The 26,984-nt window shown below is 38.7% G+C and overlaps 1 protein-coding gene across 3 annotated transcripts in view; it reads right to left on the bottom strand.

The window, feature by feature from the left end:
* Nucleotides 1–15,254: 15,254 nt before the first annotated feature.
* The window catches only part of vps50 (VPS50 EARP/GARPII complex subunit), a 153,097-nt gene continuing 141,367 nt past the window's right edge, over nucleotides 15,255–26,984 (bottom strand). For all 3 annotated transcript variants that reach the window (XM_058377732.1, XM_058377734.1, XM_058377733.1), the window contains 4 exons: nucleotides 26,286–26,444; nucleotides 22,220–22,341; nucleotides 16,765–16,954; nucleotides 15,255–16,196 (listed from right to left, as the gene is read on the bottom strand). In XM_058377732.1, coding sequence (XP_058233715.1) covers nucleotides 16,077–16,196; nucleotides 16,765–16,954; nucleotides 22,220–22,341; nucleotides 26,286–26,444 — 591 coding nt within the window. In that variant the 3' untranslated portion in view covers nucleotides 15,255–16,076. The remainder of the gene's footprint in view (nucleotides 16,197–16,764; nucleotides 16,955–22,219; nucleotides 22,342–26,285; nucleotides 26,445–26,984) is intronic.

The raw sequence follows: 26,984 nt of genomic DNA, 5'->3' as shown, positions 1-26,984 counted from the left end.
AAAGTTGGGAGCATGGAATTGTCCAAAATGTCTTGGTATGCTGAAGCATTCAGAGTTCCTTTCACTGGAACTAAGGGGCCAAGCCCAGCTCCTGAAAAACAACCCCACACCATAATCCCCCCTCCACCAAACTTTACACTTGGCACAATGCAGTCAGACAAGTACTGTTCTCCTGGCAACCGCCAAACCCAGACTCGTCCATCAGATTGCCAGATGGAGAAGCGTGATTCGTCACTCCAGAGAACGCGTCTCCACTGCTCTAGAGTCCAGTGGCGGCGTGCTTTACACCACTGCATCCGACGCTTTGCATTGCACTTGGTGATGTATGGCTTGGATGCAGCTGCTCGGCCATGGAAACCCATTCCATGAAGCTCTCTGCGCACTGTTCTTGAGCTAATCTGAAGGCCACATGAAGTTTGGAGGTCTATAGTGATTGACTCTGCAGAAAGTTGGCGACCTCTTCACACTATGCGCCTCAGCATCCGCTGACCCCGCTCCGTCAGTTTACGTGGCCTACCACTTCGTGGCTGAGTTGCTGTCGTTCCCAAACACTTCCACGTTCTTATAATACAGCTGACAGTTGACTGTGGAATATTTAGGAGTGAGGAAATTTCATGACTGGATTTGTTGCACAGGTGGCATCCTATCACAGTTCCACGCTGGAATTCACTGAGCTCCTGAGAGCGACCCATTCTTTCACAAATGTTTGTAAAAACAGTCTGCATGCCTAGGTGCTTGATTTTATACACCTGTGGCCATGGAAGTGATTGGAACACCTGATTCTGATTATTTGGATGGGTGAGTACAATACTTTTGGCAATATAGTGTATATAGTTGATTCATTTCCTGAGAATTACCAGTGAAATGTCCTCTCATATTCCATATTTATGAAGTTCCTTATTATTAAAGAATCTAATATTTGTTATATTAGAGACATAAAAACCACTTACTTTGTTCTTTAAGACAATAATGTAAATCTGTCTGAATATGTTGCATGATACATTATAATACAGTATTGAAATATTTAACAAATTGTGTGGCTTTTTCGAACCGCGAATGCACCAGCATACCATTGACTTTAGCTTTGGGCTTATGTGAGTGTTTAAAGAACAGAGTCAGCTCTATTGAGAAATCTTGGCTCAGTACCTACACCATCTGCCTTCAGTTATGTGCAAAAAAAAAAACTAATAATAATTATCATAAAAACAATTATGAAACAATTTTCAGTTAATGAAAAATGTATATAAGAGCCAAGAGGTATGTATAGCTGGAGAGGTCAACTTTTACAGCCCTAAACACACTGACATTCACGAGAGAGAGAAAGCTACATGGGTGTCTGCTCGCACAGAAGAATAACGAAAATAACATGGACAGATTTGTTCCGCACTCTTAGATTGATTGATTGATTGATTGATTGATTGATTGATTTAGATTTTTTTTAATTTATTTTTGTTTATACTTTTGGCAAAACTTAAAAGTATCTAGTGACAAAAATTGGTGAAATAAAAACGTCGCTGTCTTTTGTTTATTTATAATAGTAAGAGTTTTCAAATGACAAAATGCTAAATTGTTTAGACCAATGATTTCAGTGATGTCCCTCTGCCTCTTAGGGGATTTTTTAGGATGTTTGGACTTGGAAAAAACCAAGTGTCTATGATTTGCTTCTACTATAAATTACTATTCAAATGTCATGGTGCTACAATAATATTTTATCTGTAATGTAATTCATGGTAATGAACAAATCAAGGGGCTGCAAAAGCCATTAAAATGCAGTTAGAGACAACGAGTCAGCTTAAGAGGATTTATATTAATCACATCCAGTGACTGGATATTAGTATGGAGGAAAATCTGTGACTGCCCTGAGGAAACCGTGGCCCTTCACCAACAGCAGTCAGAGCAAATAAAGTCAGAAAGGGAAACAAACTGATTTAGAAACGTACAGATGGAGAGCAGGTTGCAGCATTAAAAAATCTGGCTATATAATGGATTGCAGTGGGGAGAGTTTGCACCGTCTTGGACTGAAGCCTTCAAACATAATGTACTGCAGTATTCCTTTGGTCTCTGACATCTGTTTAAATCAGTCAGGTTTTTATGAATACTCACAAAACACTCTGACAATAGAAATTGCATAAGCATAAGCAGAAATAAAAGGGGTAAAAACTCCAATAATGTCAAATCAGCTTTCTTTTGGACAGGAAGTAAGGAGACGGATGAGAAACAAACCACTAAGAGCTCTATAGTCCAGGACAAACACATGATAACAATGTCACGACAGGGTGTATTGATTTTGGTTCTGCTGTTATGATTGTAGGACATTTTCTTCTGCCATGTATCCATGTATATATCCATGTACAGCAAAAAAGAAAAAAAACAGTCATTTAGAGGAGAATGAACATCTTATTATATTCTGTGTGGCATAAAAAATGTATAAAATGCTCAGCGGTATCAAATGATGTCAAACTGATTTCAGGATCTAAGTGACTTTGAAAGATGGTATATTACTGAGGCACAGATGAAGGACTGCTTGTCTGTGTGTGTTCTAATAAGAGCAATCACAAAAGTGACATCTGTATTTAGATCTATGGGAAATTCTTCAGTTAATAGAGTTGAAAATTGTGGTCAAAAGCACACAATCAATGACACTGATGCTCAAGCATGAGTGAGGGAGAGGGATTTTATAATAGGGTTGCAGTGTATCACACATCATTACAAAGATGAATGGCCAGTCTAGACTTCAGTAGTGAAAAGCAAATTCTCATGGCATACAAAGATGTGAGTGAAAAAGAGAGATGTGAGTTACCCTTCATTATATTCTGAACAAGTGTGTGTGTGTGTGTGTGTGTGTGTGGTGTACACTGACAAAACAGTACACCCTGAATGCTAGAACCCTGCAGTGAAGAGATGGCTCTTTTATATTTTGTTTCCACTTGCTTCTTTTTATATTTTGTTTCTACTTGCTTCGTCAAGTCACTGCAAATCAGCACAAAGTTCTTCTTATTGATCAGCTTTATCCTGTGATAGAACATTTTTCTCCTGACATTAGTGGTCTCTTGAAGGTGGTCTCAGGATAATGACATCACCTCTACAAGGTCCAAGCACTCACTGAATGGTCTGACGAGGATGAACTTGATGTAAATTATATGCTATGGCCTACACCATCACTAGATCTCAACCTAAAGGAATAGCTATGAGTGATCTTAGAGTGATGTGTTAGACATCTTGACCACCATCACTAAAACACCAATTGGATGAGCATCTTTTGCCATTCATCCCTCCATTAGAATTCCAGAGACTTGGAGTATTCATGCCAAGACACAGTGAAAATTTTCTGGAGGCATGTCTCATTTTTTCTCTTTAGACATGACATTATCTTCAAGGTTGGATATTTTAATGCTTTCTGAATCTCTTTTGAGTTGTGGCTACTTTGTCAGAAAAGCCATAACCCTGGGCTTTTAATTTTTGCTCAACATTGTAATTTTTCTCTATTGTGAACATATACCACATCTAATAAATAATTTGCTCACTTTTGTATTTTTGTCTAGTTATAGTTAAACTTTCAATTTCTGTGCTTTAGATGTGCTCTATCCCTCTCTGCTCATGGGATACATACTGTTGTTACAGCAGCACTATTTAGTGTTTGGAGCAGTTGTAAATTCATGACATGATGTATGGATACAGCATCAATAATGGTTCAATCCCAGAATCCCCCAAACGTCGTGGCTTCCACTACCTTTTGGTCTCAATCTTGACTCAGTCTCGCTTCATTTGGCCTTGAACTTGGCTTGGATATGTACCCTTCAAAACTCTTGAATTGATTTTTGTCTACTTCAGGTCTTTGACTCGATAACAGTGATCAGTGAGCTTGGGCTCTACAGTTCCTCTTAGGGCCCTTCGTCTTCATTCAGCTCCTTACAACTTAAACAACAGGCCATTACAGTAACTTAAACACACACAGAATGCTAAATAATATATAACCCCATCTTTCCATTTGAGAGGTGCTCTAGCTCTAACAGCAAAGCCTTAATTTTCTCTCTACTTCACCTTTTTGTCCTCCCTGGGGGAACAGACAGGGTCATGACTATTCCATACAACATGCAGAGAACATGGAAAAGTTGTGTAACTAAGCAGAAACAAAAGGCAAACAGATTGCTGAAAAGAGTTCCTAGTTGCCAAATTGTTCAGCTGTGACCCTAGAACAATGCCAAGACCCTTCTTCCTAAGACCATTTGTGCTGGAACATCACTCACTCCTCCGTCTCACGGGTCCAATTCATTAACACGTGCTACGTTTCCTTGTGTCAACACACATCCCAGACAAGGTTGACATGAGGTAATTATGTGACAGTTCACAATATACTTCATTTATTTTAGATATTGACATGTGAAGCTCTTAAAATGGATTATTCTTAAAATGGATCACAGTTTTATTAGATGCCAAAAGTAAAAATAACTGCAAGTCTATTTGAATAAGGAAGCAATGCTTTTTCGTATTTGTAGGGATGCACATTTTCCCCTTTTGACCTTGCGGGTACCATCCAGAGGGCATCAATGATTTCTACATCATGCAGGGCAAGATAGCAGGTTGAATTGAAAATGAAAATGAAAAATGAAAACTTTATCAATTAAAAGTAAAAAAAAAATATATATATATATATATATTGATTTTTTCTTTATAAAATAGGGATGTTCCATGAATACGAATACATTATTTGAAAGGAAAAGTTGAGGTCAGGTTTTTTTTTTTTTTTGTAGCTTGGCAGAAAAGGTCACAGGACATCTGGTCGAGACTAGAGATCTGCATTGGGATTGAGATCCCATGGGATGCAACAAAATTTTATCATTTGATTATCAACCAGCAGTCAAATATGAAGCTAGTGCAACAAATGTAGTTAATTTACACTGACAAGATACATATATAACTTTTGTTCATTCATCCTTAGTAACTGCTAGTCAGGTCTGTGGTGGTTTGTTAATATTTTGGGAAAACTGGTGTCATTAAATTCCTTAGAAAACAATGCAAATGAGAAAACAAGTAAATCCTGTGCACATCTGTAGCTGAGACTAATTATGAACTATGAGAGGTGTAGATGAGTTTGACAGACTGTCAGAGGCAGAATTCACAGCCCATCCTGACACTTTTCTACATCATTTCTGCATTCTACATCTGGAATTTCTACATCTGCCCCCCAGAGTTTCCAGAGGTATAATGTTTAAGGGGAAAAAACCTTTCACATTAGACCATCTCCACTTCAGATTTGGATACAGACACAGATGTTACCACTAAACTGATACAGATGTTATATCTGTAATATACAATAACACTACAGACTTGTTGTTCACACAGGTTCTGGAAACAAATTTCTTTAGGACAGTGTTTATAATGTTAAATCACGACCTTAATAATAACCAACATAAAAGTACATACACATTTATACAGGACATATGATGAGTGGGCCCTACATTAAAATAGGCTTTATTTTATTATTTCTAATACCTTTCATGGATTAAGACCTTTTTTGTGTTAAGGCTGCCATGTGCAGAGGATTCTGTAAACCTCAGGGTTAAATCACAGGACCATACTTAGTGAAGAGATCTGAGAAGAGAAGTAAGAAAAAGAGTGATCTTAAAGACCCACATAAAAAGAACATGAGGATAAAGAGGTCTGGGCAGAACTTGGACCATGGGCCGAATGGCTAAGTAATCAAGGACTGAAAGTTTGTTTAGTCTTTCTGTTTTTGCTTTTGGGTTATTTTTCCTAGAAACATTTGCATGTATAATTAATAATGACTACTTACCAATTTAAAGAAGATGGATTTTCCCCCAGAAGCTATTAAGCTACTGAATTTCAGAGAGTTGCAAGCATGGTGTCACATCTTAGAGAACCAAACAAGTTTTTGCTCCTCTAAATGAAGTCTAAAATTACTTTATATATGTTCTCAATATATGTTCTTGCCAATAAAAGCAGGAAAAGCATTTTAGAAAAGAAAATCGATTGCAGTGTGATAGACCTCCTCCATGGTGTAATGTTAAGGGTAATGAAAATGCAGTGAGGACAAGAACATCAGCGTGCCAGAGCTATGCAACTACCCTGAAGGAACATAATGTGTTTTCCCTTTTGAAATCTGATTATTATTTGTAAACCTTATAAAACTGTGTAAGGGAAGACTGTAAACTTTACTGTTCTTCATAAATTGTGTTACACAACACACACTTTCAGAATACCACACTGTCCAAATCTGTTCTGCAAGTGTTGCAATACCATCTGGGTCCAATAAAGTTCACTATAACAGCGAGTTTGACACACAGCAATAGATACTACTTCACAATTTCTGACGCCATTTGAAACATGATCCTTATTACCTAACATGGAGGGAGGTGGATTCAATCACTGATCTTCGGTGTCCACAGTCAAAATGGCTTACTTATGCAACAAGTGGGTATTTGATCTGCATATAATAATAACCATGACTGATATTTCAGGTCTCCCTTTCGCACACTTACCAGTCCTGGTTACAGAGAGCTCTCAGCTAAAGCAGTTCAAGAGGAAAAAGGCCATTATTAGCACTTGTGCCTGCCAAGTCTTAGTCACATGAGGCTATGAATCACACCAAAAACAAAACCAAACAACGGTTATATCTAAATGGTTTTGAGATCAAGAATAAACATGTAGGCTCCTAGCCGAAAGACAGATCACATTTTCCATTCTGCTTTTAACATAGCAGCAGATAAATCCATGAATACCTGAGACTCATAAAGTTTAATCACTCAGCCAGGCCAGTTATTGTAGATGCACAGGGGTATGCTCAGGAAACAGTGATAAAATATTTATAATTGGACCCTACACTACCACAGCAACTTCTGAATTGTGTGTAAAAAGGGAAATCTTTTTGTATTACACAAATGATGCTCTGTAAATTCTGCATGCTGTTTAGAAATTGACATAAAGTTATAATTGTGTATAACAAAGTGGTTTGGGAATTCAGGTGAAATGGTACAGTGTGCTGAGTTTTTATAATTGCAGTGTGCTTTTAATACACCAAAGGTTTTGTGCTTTGATTTGTCATTATAATGTCAAATAATGATTAATATGAACTAATCATAAAAAATAATAATGCTTTCTGAAATGTATTTCTACTTTATTTAAAATGTAGGAGTTCTAGTGTAAGAAAAATGTTAATTTGTCCTGGTTTTCTTTCTTATTGACTATGTTCTTGTGAACTTCTGTTTAAACTGAAAGCGCAATTAAAAGCAACAATCAAATCAATAAAAAAGACCCAATACTCTTTGCACCAGCCTGTTTCAATCACTTACTTAGTTATTTTCAGAATTTTTTGATGTAAATGTTAAAAAACAGCCAAGTTTTCCCAACTGATTCTGCCTGTTGTGCCTTAATAAGATAATAACCTTTAGGAGCATGACTGGTTGACTGATCAAGTGATTGACAGGTTCATGTGTAAGAGTGTCAGCTTATCCCAGTAAGCATTTATCACACTGATGATAAATGAAAGAAATGTTGGCAGAGTCCTCAAGCTACCCAGTGTTTCTGCCTGATGGATTTACACAAGACACAGAGCCAGCCCGAACATTCCCGCTGTTCCTCGGCCCAGGGGACCAAATGTTCAGGTAAAAAGCCAAGACCATGCACTGTCAAACTAATCTCTAACCAGGAGAATGACTGGCATGTCCTTGATTCACACACATGATGTACAATCACTTACAATCAGGCTTTAAAAAAATATGACAAAATTATTTAATAATTTAAATAATAGGAGATTTTATGTGATTCTACAACACTGGATCTGACCTGGAGAGATCACAGTTCCTCCACAACATAAACCCTCAGTTGGCATTGTGATAATTTTGCTGTCACATGACTCACTTCATATTTAATATATCACAAATGTGGCAAATGTGTACTACACTGATTGCACCAATTTATATTCTATTATTTTACTTCCAATTAGATAAACTTCTCTGACTCAAGTAAGACTGTGTAATTTTAGTAAGGTTATATTCTGTAATATACTGTATATATACACTACTCACAAAAAGCTTTCGGGTGAAATTTCAGGATGCACCTAAAATGCACTATAACCTTTACAGGTGAACTTAATTTGACCTTCTCTACACTTTTGAATGCACATGTCCAACTGTTCAGTGTTTCAGTACTTTTTGCATAACTTGCTGTTCTCTAACAAGGTGCTTAACGGCAAAATTCACAACTGGTGATTGATCCATGAATTGACCAATAAATTTTCTGGTTCAATTAGAATTGGTATTTAAACAGTCCTCTTCATCATGCTGTTCACATTCTGACATCATGAGACCAAGACCACACCTAACAACTGATCAACAGTAACCCGCCATTGTGAGGCTTCAAACAGGGAAGTGGCCACTGAGCTTAGAGTGTCACAGAGTGTCATCAGCAGGTTGTGACAGAGATACAGAGAGACTAGAAGAGTCACAGAAAGGCATAGAAGTGGACGTCCTTTGGCCACATCCCACGTTGATGACCACTTCATTGTGAACAGTGCCCTGCAGAACCGGATGATGAATGCCACTCAACTCCAGGCACATTTAAGGGAAGTGAGAGGCACCCAAGTGTAACGTCAGACCATTCAAAACCGTTTACATCAGTGTGGTCTGCATGCCAGACAACCTGCAAGGGTACCTGGGGTCCGGGGGGGTTCGAAAACTAGTCAGTATCTGGTGTGACCACCATTTGCCTCACGCAGTGCAACACATCTCCTTCGCATAGAGTTGATCAGGTTGTTGATTGTGGCCTGTGGAATGTTGGTCCATTCCTCTTCAATGGCTGTGCGAAGTTGCTGGATATTGGCAGGAACTGGAACACGCTGTCGTATATGCCGATCCAGAGCATCCCAAACATGCTCAATGGGTGACATGTCCGGTGAGTATGCTGGCCATGCAAGAACTGGGATGTTTTCAGCTTCCAGGAATTGTGTACAGATCCTTGCAACATGGGGCCGTGCATTATCATGCTGCAACATGAGATGAATGGCACAACAATGGGTCTCAGGATCTCATCACGGAATCTCTGTGCATTCAAAATGCCATCAAAAAAATGCACCTGTGTTCATTGTCCATAACATATGCCTGCCAATACCAAAACCCCACTGCCACCATGGGCCACTCGATCCACAACGCTGACATCAGCAAACCGCTCACCCACACGACGCCATACACGCTGTCTGCCATCTGCCCTGTACAGTGAAAACCGGGATTCATCTGTGAAGAGAACACCTCTCCAAAGTGTGAGATGCCATCGAATGTGAGCATTTGCCCACTCAAGTCAGTTACGATGACGAACTGCAGTCAGGTCGAGACCTCGATGAGGACGACCTGCATGCAGATGAGCTTCCCTGAGACGGTTTCTGACAGTTTGTGCAGAAATTCTTTGGTTATGCAAATCGATTGTTGCAGCAGCTGTCCGGGTGGCTGGACTCAGACGATCTTGGAGGTGAAGATGCTGGATGTGGAGGTCCTGGGCTGGTGTGGTTACACGTGGTCTGCGGTTGTGAGGCCGTTTGGATGTACTGCCAAATTCTCTGAAACGCCTTTGGAAACGGCTTATGGTAGAGAAATGAACATTCAATTCATGGGCAACAGCTCTGGTGGACATTCCTGCAATCATCATGCCAATTGCATGCTCCCTCAAAACTTGCGACCTCTGTGGCATTGTGCTGTGTGATAAAACTGCACATTTTAGAGTGGCCTTTTATTGTGGCCAGCCTAAGGCACACCTGTGCAATAATCATGCTGTCTAATCAGCATCTTGATATGCCACCCCTGTGAGGTGGATGGATTACCTCGGCAAAGGAGAAGTGCTCACTAACACAGATTTAGACAGATTTGTGTCTAAATTTATAATTTTGTTCAGTATATATACACTATATTGCCAAAAGTATTCGCTCACCCATCCAAATAATCAGAATCAGGTGTTCCAATCACATCCATGGCCACAGGTGTATAAAATCAAGCACCTAGGCATGCAGACTGTTTTTACAAACATTTGTGAAAGAATGGGTCGCTCTCAGGAGCTCAGTGAATTCCAGCGTGGAACTGTGATAGGATGCCACCTGTGCAACAAATCCAGTCGTGAAATTTCCTCGCTCCTAAATATTCCACAGTCAACTGTCAGCTGTATTATAAGAACGTGGAAGTGTTTGGGAACGACAGCAACTCAGCCACGAAGTGGTAGGCCACGTAAACTGACGGAGCGGGGTCAGCGGATGCTGAGGCGCATAGTGTGAAGAGGTCGCCAACTTTCTGCAGAGTCAATCGCTACAGACCTCCAAACTTCATGTGGCCTTCAGATTAGCTCAAGAACAGTGCGCAGAGAGCTTCATGGAATGGGTTTCCATGGCCGAGCAGCTGCATCCAAGCCATACATCACCAAGTGCAATGCAAAGCGTCGGATGCAGTGGTGTAAAGCACGCCGCCACTGGACTCTAGAGCAGTGGAGACGTGTTCTCTGGAGTGACGAATCGCGCTTCTCCATCTGGCAATCTGATGGACGAGTCTGGGTTTGGCGGTTGCCAGGAGAACAGTACTTGTCTGACCGCATTGTGCCAAGTGTAAAGTTTGGTGGAGGGGGGATTATGGTGTGGGGTTGTTTTTCAGGAGCTGGGCTTGGCCCCTTAGTTCCAGTGAAAGGAACTCTGAACGCTTCAGCATACCAAGACATTTTGGACAATTCCATGCTCCCAACTTTGTGGGAACAGTTTGGAGCTGGCCCCTTCCTCTTCCAACATGACTGTGCACCAGTGCACAAAGCAAGGTCCATAAAGACATGGATGACAGAGTCTGGTGTGGAGGAACTTGACTGGCCTGCACAGAGTCCTGCCCTCAACCCGATAGAACACCTTTGGGATGAATTAGAGCGGAGACTGAGAGCCAGGCCTTCTCATCCAACATCAGTGTGTGACCTCACAAATGCGCTTCTAGAAGAATGGTCAAAAATTCCCATAAACACACTCCTAAACCTTGTGGACAGCCTTCCCAGAAGAGTTGAAGCTGTTATAGCTGCAAAGGGTGGACCGACGTCATATTGAACCCTATGGATTAGGAATGGGATGTCACTTAAGTTCATATGCGAGTCAAGGCAGGTGAGCGAATACTTTTGGCAATATAGTGTATATATATATATATATATATATATAGACTGTTCCAGTCTTGCTAACATCAGTCTAAAATCTCCCAGTTAAGTTGTGTTCAGTTTCAATGCAATCTGGCACCACCAGTACATTTCCACAGACTTTCCTTTGCCTCCTTTCTGTGTAATACCTATATTATAGACATTCTAGAAAAAAAAAGTGGTGAATCTAATACATTTTCATTGCCTCACACCAATCATTATTATGCAGTAAACACCGTGATCTGAATTAGCTGCTTGGCAGCTAGCGACAAAATGTTCCAAAAGCATGTGGTTCTCAATCATCGTTGCAATAAATTAAATGATCTTTTTCGGCATACACAGAAACAGATGGTGCAAAAACAATGTCAGAAGTAAACGAAGTGTAGCTGTCCAAAACACACAGGGCTAAAACGTTGTCCCTTTGATCAAGAGTGCACGGCTGAGTGAGGGCAGGAGATAAGGCACTGCCAGTGAATGCCTTGATACTGGCCATAGCAGGAATAAAAACACTTCAGTCTGAAAACACTGCAGCCAGCAGCAAACTTTCACTGTGTATATACATTCATATATGATGAGGTTTTAATCCTCATCATCATAATCATCACAACAATAACAACAGTACTTAATAGTAGTAGTAGCAGTAGTAGTAGTAGTAGTAGTAGGAGGGGTAGTTGTTATTATTTATTTTTTCCAAGTAGTTTTGAAAGCCCCAGGTTGGCCTAGACACTCAGTCTTGCCTTTAGACACTTAGACAGCTCCCCTGCAGGACCATTAAAAAGCTATAAAAACGCCTCCTTCTCTGTGACTCATTATCGAATCAATACAGCCTCTCCATTTTCTTCATAGCACTTAAAACTCACTGCAGGAACTCTATACCAGCTGAACAAGAAAAGGAAAAGCTAATTAATTAAAAGCCATGTAACTTAAGGATTTGGAGACCTCTCTATTGTGAGCAACTCCCGGAAGACGATTTTGTAACTTCCCCCATGAGGATTAATCTAATAGTTGCAAGTCAATACACACTCGGTGAGGATTCAAGTATGAAAGACTTTGTGAGCAAAAATGTCTCAGGAGGATTTAATTATCTGCTGATGTTTTGTTGTCCCCTAAAAAAATCACAAAAGAAGACTTAATAATATGACACCAACCAAGTACAAGGTAGTTTGAGTTATTCTTCCTATTGATAGTCATAGAGCCATGATTTAAGATAAAATTGCTAGTCCACTGAGAGCTGACAGACATCTAAGTGGTTAGCTAGGAAAATGGTTGCATAACAAAAGCTAAAACTGTGTTTGCAAAGAAGTACAATCAATACTTTTCATGTTTGCTGTTGCTTTATGGCATGCTGTAGGGCCTTAGAGGTTCATGCCAAATGTCAGAGCTCCTCATCTTATCTCTAAGGCTCCAGAGTCCAGACACCTTGTGAAGGAAGCTCATTTTTATTGCTCGTAACCATGACCTCATTCTTTCGGTCACTACCCGAAGCTTGTGACCGTAGGTGAGGGCTGGGACATAGATTGATAACTTCACCTCTTGGCTCAACTCTCTCTTCACCATGACAGTCCACAACAACATAGCTGCTGATGCTGCAACGATCCTTCAATCTCTTCCCACTTTTCCATCATAAGACCCCAAGATACTTAAACTCTTCTGCTTGAGGCTATATATCATTCCCCAAATGGACGGAACAACCCACTCTTTTCAAGCTATGAGAAATTTCCTCAGAGCTGGAGGTGCTGGCCTTCATCATGATGTCCAAATTGAGTGATTTTATACATTGCTGTCTCCTGAGTTGCCTTCATTTAGCTAATTTTTGAAGGCAGTGTATTCTTTAATGTGCTACATGATCTAATTCTGTGCATCAGCTGGTCTTTACAAGAACTGTGGTAGAAAACAAAGAAGTCAGGGACCAGTGTGTTGACAAACTAAGATATTTGTTGTTTTTTATTGACTTAAATCTATTTTTTCTATCTAGTATCTTATCTATTCCGCTATTTTCAATAATATGTCATTCCAGCTTGCATTATTCCATCTCTGACTTTGGAAGAGTTAGTGCATATCAGTCTCTTGGTAACACAGTGATATATGCTGTCTAAAAGGCCTGTCTCAAAACCATCGGAATAAATGTACCTTCAGGGACACATTATAAAAAATGGGCTACCAGGACAAGGTTTTTCTGAAGGAAAAAGGCATCAGTGTGAGGTTTTATTTCTAGCATCCGATTCAAATTCTTCACTTCAGATAAATCCTTTTTTTCCCCTCTCTAATTCTGTCATGGACCAACCAGTTAGGTTACCTCCATCACACAGCAATTATCAGCTGGGGACACTGAAACCTAGAACATTCTTCTTTCAAGATATATGAAGCCAGCCAACCGCATCTATCTTAAACTGCGCTTGTGCTGCATCGCAGAGCAGCATAACACACTTTGAGGAAAATGCTATCTGCCCCACATACATTAGCTCACAAAGTACACATGACTGCCTTGTGTTGCTGTGATTGATGGGAGAGACACAATGGCCAATTTTGCTGCCTTGCTCTCCTGGCTACGGATGGCTGTTTCAAGGCAGATTATATTAGACATTTATGGAACCAAGTACTTTGGCATCACTAATAGCGGTATGAAGAAGTGGAACTGGGGCTGATTTCTTTCTAGCCCAGACTGTATTTTCATGCAGCCCATCAGTGACAGTCATGGCAGGTGAATACAGACTTTGGTATAATGGATGTGAGAGAGGTGGATTATTTGTTTGTCTACAGAAAGAATTCAGGTAGACAAATGAAGTAAGAATCACACAAAAGGACAGATGACAAAATCTTATGTTGTTTTAAGGTTTAAACAAAAGGTTTACAGATTTCTATTTGCCTTGTTTGGGATTCAGTAAGCATAACAACTTGAAACACTTAAAAATCTGAAATTGAAATTTCTCATACCAATTACAATATCCTGGCCAGATGGCGCTCTGTACGTTAATAACATTATTCTTGAGACAGCTTCAGGAAAACTGCCTTTTGCTTTGGACACACCCAATCTCCCAATTCCACAGGAGCTAAAGAGGCTACAACAAGGTTAAAAAGTGAGCTAGAGAAACTTTGTAACCCCTTCTACTGCTGGAAATCTGACACGAGTGACATTTACTTACACCGACTGATGCGAGTTTGCATAAAACTCTGAGGAATTTTATCTGAATTGTGTAAACACAGGTAACATGATCAAAAAGTAAGCCTGTGCATCACACTCATAGCAAGAATTATTGCTTCTAAAGCACAAATCTCACTGAATCTCTGATTGATATTTTTTAAACATTAATCCTGGTGTCCACAAAGGATAATGGAGGTTGTGGAGATCAGGCTTGAGGTTGTGGAGATCATGTCTCATCAGGCTTTTGGATCGGTGCAAGCTTTGGTTTGCCATGATGAAGGAAAATACTCAAACGGAGTCATTATTATTTTAAGATTTCAAATACAACTCACAAAATCCTGATGCTTCACGTTTCTTTTCTCTAGAGAGTGAGTAATGTTGCTTCTTTCATTTTTAATTATTGATGCTTCTTTCTGCTCAATGCTCACAGGAATAAAGAGGGATGTGTAAAGGGTTCTGTAAGTTTACCCAAACTGGGGAAGGTGCTAGAGGCTGATTGCACCACATATACTGCTGTTTAATTATTATTTTTTAAAAAGCATTTAATTTAAAAGGCAGTCATCCTGCTCTGCAGCTGGAGCTCTCTTTCAAGTAAAAACCCAACAGTCCTGAGGGAGATGTTAGTGCTGTGCTGAGCAGCCAGTAGTGTGTTAGTGGAACTTTATCAGCATGTTACTAAAGCCTTTGAAGTCCAGCAGGGTTTCCTGACTGGATTTGGTACACAATGACACACAGGCCTAATTGATTACTTCCTATTTCCCCTCCCAGCAACCTCCAAATGTGATTATATCAAAAGATTAGGAAAAATGATCAAGTTAAAAACGGCTCACTAGGCACATTAGTGCAAAGGTGAAATGACATTCAGCTACAGGCTCTACTCCAGACAACAAATGCATGAACATAATACGAGAACATTAATATACAGAATGAAAAGAAATGCACCAGCAGTCATTCAGAATGTTAGTGTATTTATTTTTGGGGCCTTGGATTTCATCTTGTTACAGTAAAGTAATAATATGCATAAAGTAATATTCTGGTTCAGACAACTACACGCTAATTCATTTTAGTTTTTACACTCTGACTCGTTTTTATGAACGCTGTTAACACCCAGTAGCTGGAATAAATATGATGGTGCTTTGACATTCACATATACAGAATAAACTAGGTCACAAATTTCCTTCAACTGAGTGTATTTTTTTTTTCCTTTTTTTTCCCACCAAAATACATATACAATGAAAACAAAATTCTAAATGTTCTAATCTACCAATCAGCCATGTCCATATGTATAATTGGTATAAATAATAAAATCAGTATTTTTTTTTTTTTTTTTAAAAACGAACAAGCAAAAAACATACAATAACGTGGTGTAACAGGATTAGACGGACATTAAGACCACGTGATGAAAACTGCAAGTTTTTTTTCCCCCTTTCAGCAGATGAAATGCTTTGTTACCTGTTCTAAAATGTACATGTAGCTTATTTGAAAGAATAGACCTATCATCTATTGATGGAGTGTTTCAGTTTCCAGAAATTTCTCATAGTAAAGCATATTACTGCTGGGCAGAACTGCCCAGGGGACCCCTTCAATTTATGCCTTACTCTTTTAACACATTCAAAAAAACTGATACTGATGCACAGTAACATTAAAGAGCATCCACACAAAAATGTACAGAGGCAGCAAACGTGTGTCAGGAGTGAAACACTGCAGAGTGATAACTCTGTAGTTGTAGCAGATTTCCATTGTGATCATGCTTCCAGCCTGGGTGGCCTGCTGTCATTTATCTTTTTGGACGGTCAATGTCATCAATAGCTGCCAGGAGTTTCTGTCTGGCCTTTTTGTTGATGTGGGAGCCGAGGCAGACGTTGACCAGGTTGGCCAGCTGCTTCATGGAGTATTCCTGCTCAAACACAACACACAGCTTGAAACAACAAATACATTTCCGGGTGGTGAAGACCTTTACTTAGAAAGCAGAGATGAAAACTTACATACATTCTCCAATCACGTGCTGTTTTTAAAATCAAACTAGCGTGATTTTTTTCATTTTAAGATTGTCAACCACAATCAGTGTGATTCATCAGATTCATCTGTAGTTCATGGAAGTGTTTTCTTTCTAGTTCAGGGTGCCAACATATATTAATGTATGAAATATATCTGCACCCCTCCCTATTGTTTCGGTGTAAGCTTCTGAATGGGTAAATGGAACTCACTATACTTTTTCTGTGTTTTTTTCCTGTTTCAAGACTTGTCATGAGTGTTGTTATTACGGCATGTTTCCACAAGCAGATCAACAACCAACCAACCCTGAATAAATGCTGATGAAGAATCCACACTGGCCATTAATAAACATACACATACATCATTTCCTGCTAATATAATCATGATTTACTTTCCCAAATGTAAAATAAAATCTACAGTCCATAACATCACAAAGTCTCAGTAGGATTTAAGAGAGAAACTGTGCTCACCCTGTGGTTCTTAATGAACTGCTCCATGTCATTCTCAGTCAGGTAGTAGGCTTTAATGTAGGTCTCGACAAACTCCTTATCTGGGATGGGTCTGAGGTCGGTGAGCTTCTCCAGCTTCATGAGGAACTGCTGGAAGTCTAGCTGCATCAGTGCTCGGCCCTCGTTACTGCACTTTTTCACATTAGCATAGCTGCCAGATAGGAGATGAGCGAAGTGTGAGCTTCACATACACGTTCTGGACCACAGTTCATTTATTAACCTGTTACATTTTCATAGTGAGAATTAGTGCACATTTTCACCAAAATCCCCACAGTACATATGTACACGAGAAAGAGAGAAAATGCTGACAGTAAAGTTTACGCTTTAACATTCTGACTGCAAAACATGAATATCTTCATTAGATTAAGTTACCCACTGACACACTTTGTACTGAGTAATACTTTATTGCTGTGTTTTAGGATTATTAGCTGGTTTTCATACTTCATGCTTGAGTTGAATAATTGTAAAGAACACATGTAATTTGACTTACATTTACCTTCAAAGCACTCATTACAAATCTCCTCTTCTCTCATCTGGCAGAACGAGCTCAATTTAACATCCAGTCATTTCAGTTTAGCATCTAGTCAAACCAATCAATATTCCCCTGGCCCATCTTCAGTAAAATGTTCCAATAAACTGGAGTAAGTAAAGACTCATATGAGAAGTCTCCTTTGCCTCCCTAGAAACCCTGGACTCCATTTCATTAGAAAAAGCAAATTACGGTAAGTTTTGCTAATTTACTTACTTTAATCGGATAAATGTAATAAAGTGAATTTGTTTTCGTTGCTAATTCCAGGTTAGACTAGCACTGATTCCAGTAGCTAAGAATTCGCTTAGCAGAACATCAAGTTCTTATTAATGGTAAATTTTTACTAATGATGTAGAGACTGAGCGATGTTTTCAGGCGAAAACATAGAGTTGCTTTAAAAACAATAAATAATTTTAGATAAGTAACAAACTTTACAGTACCTTTTACATGGAAACATGACAAACAATGTAATCAGTTGAAAACATTTACTTTAAATTTTTAACGAAATGTAGCAACATTTGTTTATCTTCAGGTGCTGTGAAAATCTTATTAACCAGGAATGTACAGACTGTTCATCACAGGATACACTGATCAGGGATAAAATTATGACCACCTGCGTAATATTATGTAGGTCGCCCTTTAGCTGCCAAAACAGCCCTGACCCATCATGCACTGTGTATTCTGACACCTTTCTATCAGAACCAGCATTAACTTCTCCAGCAATCCGAGCAACAGTAGCTCGTCTGTTGGATCGGATCACACGGGCCAGCCTTCGCTCCATACGTGTATCAATGAGCCTTGGCCGCCTATGACCCTGTCACCGGTTCACCACTGTTCCTTCCTTGGACCACTTTTGATAGATACTGACCACTGCAGACCGGGAACACCCCACAAGAGCTGCAGTTTTGGAGATGCTCTGATCCAGTCGTCTATCCATCACAATTTGGCCCTTGACAAACTCGCTCAAATCCTTATGCTTGTCCATTTTTCCTGCTTCTAACACATCGACTTTGAGGACAAAATGTTCACTTGCTGTCTAATATATCCCACCCACTAACAGGTGCCATGATGAGGAGATCATCAGTGTTATTCACGTCACCTGTCAGTACTCATAATGTCATCCCTGCTCTGTGTAGATGGCTCAAATGAAGGAAAATATCAACAACAATAAACACCCTAGAAAAATTCAGTATGAACTCAAGATATTAAGGAATGACCAAAAGCTCTGCTCTGGGTGAACAGGTTCCAGGCATTCTTAGAAGCAAGACTTTTAGGTACATTGTCACTAATCATGGTGAAACACTTGCCTTCTTTCACAGAAAGTGGCCTTGTGAGAAACAGGCAAACACACAACACTAATTTTCTACTCATAATTTGTGCTTTGAACAAAACTTAGAAAGAATAATGTTTTAAGACATGACATTCAGAACCCCCCCCCCATTCCAATGATTACATTCTGCATAGATAAGCTCATCTTGCCAATGTTTAATGTTTATAATTTGGGTATATAACTAAAATTCTGTAACTTTCACACAAAAGCTCACAAATGTATGAGATTCTCTATTCACATCTGATACCTTCTGTATATCTTCTGTATTTAGTGAGGTAAAAATGGCCAATCAGATCGCAAACATGAAGATTCTGATTCTCTGGACAAAAAAGTACACAAAAAAAGTGAGCATCGGATGCTCAGTGGGTTGTGTTGAAGTTTTCATATAGCTAGAATAAGCAATATGGACAGTGCAGCGCTTGCTGGAGAGCCACAAAACAACATTCGACTACTGCTTGTGGACTTTTCGCAAACATTTTGCACTTTTGTGACATTTAATCACACCGCGTTTGTAAATGTCAGCTTCACTGGTCTGTAAATATTAAGATTCAAGATTGCTGTGAGAGTGTCGAGTAACACCAGAAGGATTCAAACAATACGAAGCTGTTTCTGCAGTCCATATGTTAAAAAAAAAAGGATGGTCTTCCTTATAGAGTACACAAACACCCACACACAAACACACACAGCCAGCCAGGCAGGTCAACACCGCCTCATAGGTAGTCTTGTAATTTCTGAGGGCTAGAGCTACACCTGCTTACTGTCACAGAATGCTAGCATGAGACACAGCAAGTACAAGTGCCTTCCTCCTCATATCTCTGCGTGTCCTGTCAGAGAGCAGCTGTGCTGATTTGCTGAGAAAGTAAATAAGCATGAGTCCTCTCAGACAGAGAAAGACACACAGACTCAGTGGACAGTGAACAGTGGTTAAAGCTGTCACTGGAGCAGAACAGCTGCCTGGGAATTATTGCAGAAATACACACTGAGACAGCAGGTCTGTTGTAGGCAGATGGATAAAAACACTCAAAGAACAAAGTACTGTAATAAACTATGAAGAAAGCACAATGAAGCAAACTATTAGTTTATGATGCCTTATGGTGACTAAATATTGCAGAAGGTGGAGATTTTGTATATTCTCCCCATGTTCCTGCAGGTTCCCTGAAAAGTTTCCAGTTACCCCCTCACCCCCCCCCCCCCCCCCCCCATACTTGTGCACTTTTTGGGAGATGTACTGTGTGCAAACTGGTGGAAACTAAATTAATTCAAAACCAGAGCCAATTCAATTATGCTTGGGTGAAGCAAATTCGAGCGCAAGAAGCTTGAAGCAAACTTTGGCCAAAACATTCCAACATAACAGACCACAGGAAGACACACTGAGCTTCCAATTATTCATTTTTATGCTTTTCATTTCCTCAGGAAACTATGCAGTTCTTCCCCTCTCCATGCTCTCATTGGACCTCATTCATCAATCTTTGAGATAAGCATAGTGTCCATAATGTCCAACAGAACTGAACATTTTCTTTATGTTTAGCAAAAGCTGATTTTCTTTGTATTTTTTTTTGTCTATGTTGATCAATAGCAATCATCTGTCAATTATTTAGAGCTTACATGACACAGCTGATTTAAGTACTTTTGAATTATAGCTACAAGAAAAAAAATATATAGCATTGTATCTACCTCTCTAAGCTGGATAAGGAAATCTAGCAGATTACAAAAATGTAAATGCATATTAAAAAGGATCTATTTGAAATAAAGGGCAAAATGTGAGGAGAAAGGAGCCTTTCTGTGTGGAGTTTGCATGTTCTCCCTGTGCCTGCGTGGGTTTACTCTGGGTACTCCAGTTTTCTCCCACAGTCCAAAAAACATGTACATTAGGTTGATTGGTCATTCTAAATTGCCCATAGGAGTGAGTGTGAGTCTGTGTGTGGTTGTCTGTCTATATGTGGCCCTGTGATGGACGGGCGGTGTACCCCTGCCTTTCGCCCTGTGTGTGCTGGGATAGGCTCCAGCAGACCCCCGTGACCCTAATTAGGAATAAAGCGGGTATAGACAATGGATGGATGGATGGATGGATGTGAGGAGAAATTATGAGGGTGAATTTGGTGGAATCCATCCAGTGCAATATGTGTGACGTCAATAGCAAAAAGAGTTTCTCTACTTGGGAGGCTAAAACATGAGTAAAGGTTTTTTAAAAATATACCCAGATGCCAGAGCAAACTGAACCAACTATGACAGAAATGTCATACCTGTCTCTAAATATCTGTTGCCTCCTAAGGGCATCATGTACTATTTGCACCGCCCGGCCTTACAGCTACCATCTGCACAGACCAGCTTGACCTCCTGTTATACATATACATATTTACATAAACATGTATATACATGATTTACACATAAATCGTGTTCTGATCCAGCTTGCCAAATTGTCAGTACACATCAATAATGTAGTGGAAACTGATGAGGTAAAAGCTTTACTTTCGTTCTTACTCGTTCACTTGATTTTCTGTACGACCTACAATTTAGAGCAATTTAGATATATGATGGAAACTTTCTGACGTCAAATACCGCCAGTGTAAGAGCATGACCTCGTTATTGTTCAAATTATAGCATGAAAGTGAAAAGTCTTTTCTCTACTGAGCACTCCGAGGCTCTGAAACCTGGCTGTGGGCATATGGAGGAGAGGAGTGAAGGAAGTGAAGAGGAAACTGTAGAAGTGTAAAAAAAATAAAAAACTCTGACAGTGCTGAGGAGTGTGTAGCTTGTTATTGCCCCAGTTGTTTAACCACTCCTTGGGCATGGAAAAAGGGGAGCTTTAACTTCGACAAGCAGATGCTTAAACAACTGGATAAAAAATGAAAATAAAACACGGCAATATAAAAGAGGTAGGAGGAAAGGGAATATAGGGAGCTGTTTTACTTTCATCGCTGCACCAGAGCCAGTCAATGTCTGGAAAAGCAGTAACAAAAAAGCCCAAAAGGTACACCTCACAGCTTCTCCCAACACACAAACTACACCAGATAAAAAAAAAATGCTGAATTGAATATCTAGATGGATGCAGCAGCATAAAATTCTCCACCATTCAAAGCCAGTTGTCTATAAATGAAATATTCCACAGGTGAAATTGTGCACGCTGTCTCTCTAATGGAAATCAGCAACAGTTCTTTTTTTTCCTCCCTCCAGAATATAGATGGTAATCATTCTCTCACTAGCCTTTCTTTCTCTCTCGTGAAGACTAAAAATATTGCTTGTTGTGTTACTCTGCCCTGAAATGCACTCTCTGCTTTGTCAATCACAGAGACAATAGGCAATCGTGGGTGTTTGTGAGCTCATGTATGCAGAAAAAGTGTGTGAAGCAGTTTGTCTTTCAAAAGAAATCATCCTAGAGTTACATCACATGTGAGCATCCATCATACGAGTCTCTACTGTTGAATCTCTACTACGGTCTTTACTATAGAAAAGTATTAGAATACTGACCAGAATAAAAAATGTACCACCACAATGATATAAACCAGCTCAATAGATGCCTCCATGTTCCTGTTGTCAGGGTAGATGTGACTACTTACCCCTCCACTAGTGTTCGGTTAGCCAGACGGATGCAGTGCTCCCAGAGGACGTTTGAAACAGGGAGGGGGATCCGCACTTGTTTGGAAACATCACCAAGCCTTTTATTGAACTCCTCAAATTCCTATAACACAGAAACAGAGTGCTCAGAGAAATATCCATCATAGCAAACTTTATCTGCTGTTTAACGACTTCCATCTGTGCCGTGGATTCAAACTTGTTGAATGATTTCTGGATTTCAACGACATGCACTGAATACTGAATCAGCAGAAGTAGTTCAAAATCAATGATTTTTTCTTTCTATTGAAATGTAGAGTCAGGTTCTGTCATACAAACCATGCAGCTTTCTCTGTAATGCAGTAAAGCTTTATAGAGCTTTACTACTACTCAGAGAGATATTGTTTCAGCTTCAGTTTCTCTCCGTCCTGACATTTAACGTCGACAAAAGAACAATCCCATAGACCTGTTTCTTACTTATATAAACAGACATTCGGTGTGTATTAAAAAGTAGGAGCTAGGGCTTTTATAGTGGTGTGAAGACATCACACTATTATTATATTACTGCTATTATATGACATTTTGATCATTGAAAAAATCTTATAGGTTTATTTAAACCTTAATTGAACAACAAAAGGTTTACAAATTATGTTAACATGCATTTAGTAGCAATTTTAACAAAAACACACTTTGTCAGTGGAAAGTTCAGGATTAAGATCTCTAAGTCTGCAACAATTGTCATTGAGCACATTTAAATAAAAAAGTTCATATTAGAACGATGTTCAATATAAATCTTCACTGAGGGATGGAGGGATGGAGAGAGGCTGAGGGTAGTTTTATAGCAATATATTTGAGTATCCCTGTTTTAAAGGATATCAAAAAGTACACGTTGATCTTGCTCTTTGTTATCAATGCTGACAAAGCATTTCTTTTCTAAATTATGTTAATGAATATTATTATGGTTTGTTTTTTCATATTATTATTTATGATTTCACATTTTTGCACAGTACTACAAGATAATAAACAAGACGTTTAACTAATCTGAAATCTGTTAAGGATGTAATGTGAGGATTATGGAACACAGACTATAATCTTGCTCTTGCTTAATCTATAATATTTGCTGATATTAGCTTTGCAAACTTGGCATGTTCATCTTTGAGGTTTAAAGCACACATACCACCTGAACACAACTGGTCTGGATACTTCTAGATAACTAGAGATGTCAATTGTTTTGGCCTGTCTTGCTTAGAACTGTGGATCTCAAAGTGTGGAAAAGGAATCTCCAGGTGTCTATGAAATGTGGACAGAGTATGCGTTTTATATCACAACTCATTATTGGTCACTTTGAATTAAATAAAGACAAGTAGGGCTTATTAAATAGGCCTGTAAATAATGTCATCTTAAATCTGATGAGTATTATTGTCAGAGGTTTTGGGAATAAATCTCTAATAAAGAGATTATTATATTTAAATAATGCTTGATATTGTATACAAGCTGAGATGATTTTCTGTGTAACACAGTTATTAAGAGTGTTTTTTTGAGTTACTAAATCCTTCTTGGCAGCTCAAACCAACCTGGCTGTTTTCCTCTGACCTCTCTTATTAACAAGGCTGGCACCATCTGGCCACAGAGATCACACTTTTTCCCCCATTCTGATGTTTGGTCATTAACTGAAGCTCTTGACCTGTATCTCTATTTTATGTCCTGTGCTGCTGCCACATGATTGACTAAGTAGATAACTGCATGAATGTGTATGTGCACAGATGTTCCTATTAAAGTGGACAGTTACTGTATTTCTGCTCTGTGGAATTTTTAAAAAGTTAGGAAGGAATCTGCAGCAGACCCTCTGCATGTTTGAGGACTTATGCAAATTTACCAAAGGGCACATGATTATACATATTTTGGGATTTGGGGTGGGGCAGAGCTGGTTATTTGCAAATAAGCTTTGCTTATATTCTCAGTTGTCAAACTCCATCTGTTGTATGTAGATCTCTATCCTGATATATGCTACAGCCATGCAAATGTCCTCCTCCCTGACGATCCAAAAAATCCATTGAGGTTAATGAATTAAATAAATATTGCATGCTTAAATTTACATTTCTGAAACTCTGAAAGTTCAGATCTGTCAAATAACTGATCTCTGTGACCTTTAAATCTGGAATCCTTTCAGAAGCACAGAAATCATGGCCAAAAAAAACAAAACAGTAAAATAAATAAATAAATAAACTAGAGACAGTGATCTAGTCATCTAAAATAAAATTTCATTTTCAATCATTTCAGCTAATTTTAATGTGTAAAAACAGAAGAAAGGACATTTGAAGTCCTGTAAAATTATAAGAAATTAAGGCCAGGGTAAATAATAATAATAATGATAATAATAATATTAATAATAATAGTAATAGTAGTAGTAGTAGTAATAATAATAATAATAATAATAATAATAGTAATAATAATAATAATATGACTCGTAGGTCTTCCTGCTGTAGTAACTTCTCTCTATCTAAAATAATTTTTTAACATTTTTTAAACCTTATATTTTTTAAGCCAGTCATACACGATGTAGCTGGGGGTGCTGTGAAATCAAATGATTTCATTAATATTACAGGTTTGGTCAATATGTCGCTTTAAATTGTAAATCTGATTATTTTAATCATGCAAAATGTATTTATGCATAAGGTGATCCAATTTCATCATATCTTTTATGAAGTATAATAAGAATAATAATGTTGTAGAGTATGCAAGAAAAAAGAAAAAAACAACTGAGTTATCCAAGAGGCTGCTGAATAGCTTCCAGGTTTATTCTATTCAGGATAAAATGTACTGGAGTGGGCATTTGAATTTATGAATATTCGATTTCTACAGTTGTATGAAGTGAAAAAAGTAGTTGAGAAATATTCAGTAGTCCTGTATTCAGTAGTCCAATATCCTATATTTTAGCACAGTGGCATAGAAAAACAAGAATAATAATAAAAAAAATCCCTAAAACTAATGAATGCAACATACATTGATCAAATCCCCATTTTTTTTTTTTTTTTTGCGATGTGAATAACACACAATTCTTCATACATTGAACTAATAAGTGTGACAGCCTGTGAATACATTAGGCACATGGTAAAAGTTTGACATTTTCTACCCCATGATGGCTCTGAAGATCTACTTTCTGAACTGAAATATTCCCCATTTCACCTGTGGTAAAGGTCACTCGTGATATTGTCTCATTGTTGTCTCTTTAGTCCACTGATCTCTGGATATAATCACTGATTAATTTAATCAGTTCTGTTCATTTTTAGTACTGTATTTGTATTATCTTTAAAACATTGAAAATTTTCTGTCATGGGTAAGAGTTCTTCTCTGTTTTTGATGACGATGTGACAGAACAGGAGCATCACAGACATTTTCACAGCCGGTATGAGATTACAAGATTACATTTTTAAGGTTATGTCCATTTCTTAAAGTGATCGTTGAAGGAAGAAAGCCAAGGAAAGGTTAAGACACAGCCTAAATAAAGACATTTCCACATAATTTTGCATTATCTTAAAGCAGAGACATTAGTGTGTATTGTTTACAGAAAAACTCAATTTTCTTTGCCAGAATTCAGGCAAAGCGACATGGGCTTTTGACAAAGAAAGGGAGAGAGAGAGGGAGAGGGAGAGAGAGAGAGAGGGAGAGAGAGAGAGAGATCTTGCAAGCACCAGCAAAATATAAACCTACTTCTATTAAAAGCACTATATATAGTGACATTTGGTTTTTTGGTTTATTAAAACAACAACAACAACAAAAAACAATTAGTTTATGCAAATCCTTCCTACTTTTAAACATGACAATTGTGGTGATGATTCACAGTAAGCTGTAACGGTGTAAATGAATCTTGTCAGGAGTAATTACAGGAACACAGACAAGACTTTGTTTCTCTTTCTACTTGGTTAAACCTAACCTTTAACAAAGCAGCTTTAACCTGTCCATGACCCTTCTGCTTATGTCTGAAAATGAAGACATGGGTTCTGGCTGTGAGAAAGTAAGACAATGTACTCAAGTCACATAAAACCCATTCAGCACCACACAACACATTACCTTTAAAAGGACATCCACATAGACGTTGTGCTGTGACATTATCTCTTTAATGTCCCATTTCACTCCTGCCATCAGCAGCAGCATCTGCTCATAATCAATGGCTTTAGCTGCCACTATCCAGTAAGTGGGCTTGCGTAGCTCGCTGGCTGTGGACACCGTCTGCAGGAGAGCACAGTATTCAGCACAACAAGACGTACACACACGCAATATAAACGACTTTCCATAGAAAAATCACCACTGACTGTGAAATTAGACTTGTGCTAAGGAGACGGTTATATAAAGTGCTAACCGAACTGTTCATTTCATCGACCAGAGCATGATGTAATTATGAAATAGGTGGTGATCAATCATTTCCTGACAGAAGTTTGGACATTTTATATGCTCGCTTACAAATTTCCTACTTCGGGATAACAGAGAGTTGAGGTTAATGATTTTCACATGAGGGCAACAGCAAGAAATCAGTAAGGCTAAAACGTGGTGGGAGCAGCGCTAAATAATAAGCAGCTTGTCCAAGTTATAATAAATAAAACTGCACACTCGTATTCTCGTCTTCTTGCTTTTTTATAGGCTTACTTCGCAGGTCAGACTTCACCTCAATAAAACCGATGGGAAGCGAAAGTAAGTAAAAAATCTTTTACATCACACATCCGTTTCTCTTCAGAGAATTGGCTTTTCTGGTGGTTGGATTTTATTTGTATA

Source organism: Hemibagrus wyckioides, linkage group LG24 (genome assembly GCF_019097595.1).
Source record: "Hemibagrus wyckioides isolate EC202008001 linkage group LG24, SWU_Hwy_1.0, whole genome shotgun sequence".
In the NCBI taxonomy this organism is placed as follows: domain Eukaryota; kingdom Metazoa; phylum Chordata; class Actinopteri; order Siluriformes; family Bagridae; genus Hemibagrus; species Hemibagrus wyckioides.
Note: the sequence above shows the minus strand (reverse complement) of the source record. Positions and strands in the feature narration are given on the sequence as shown.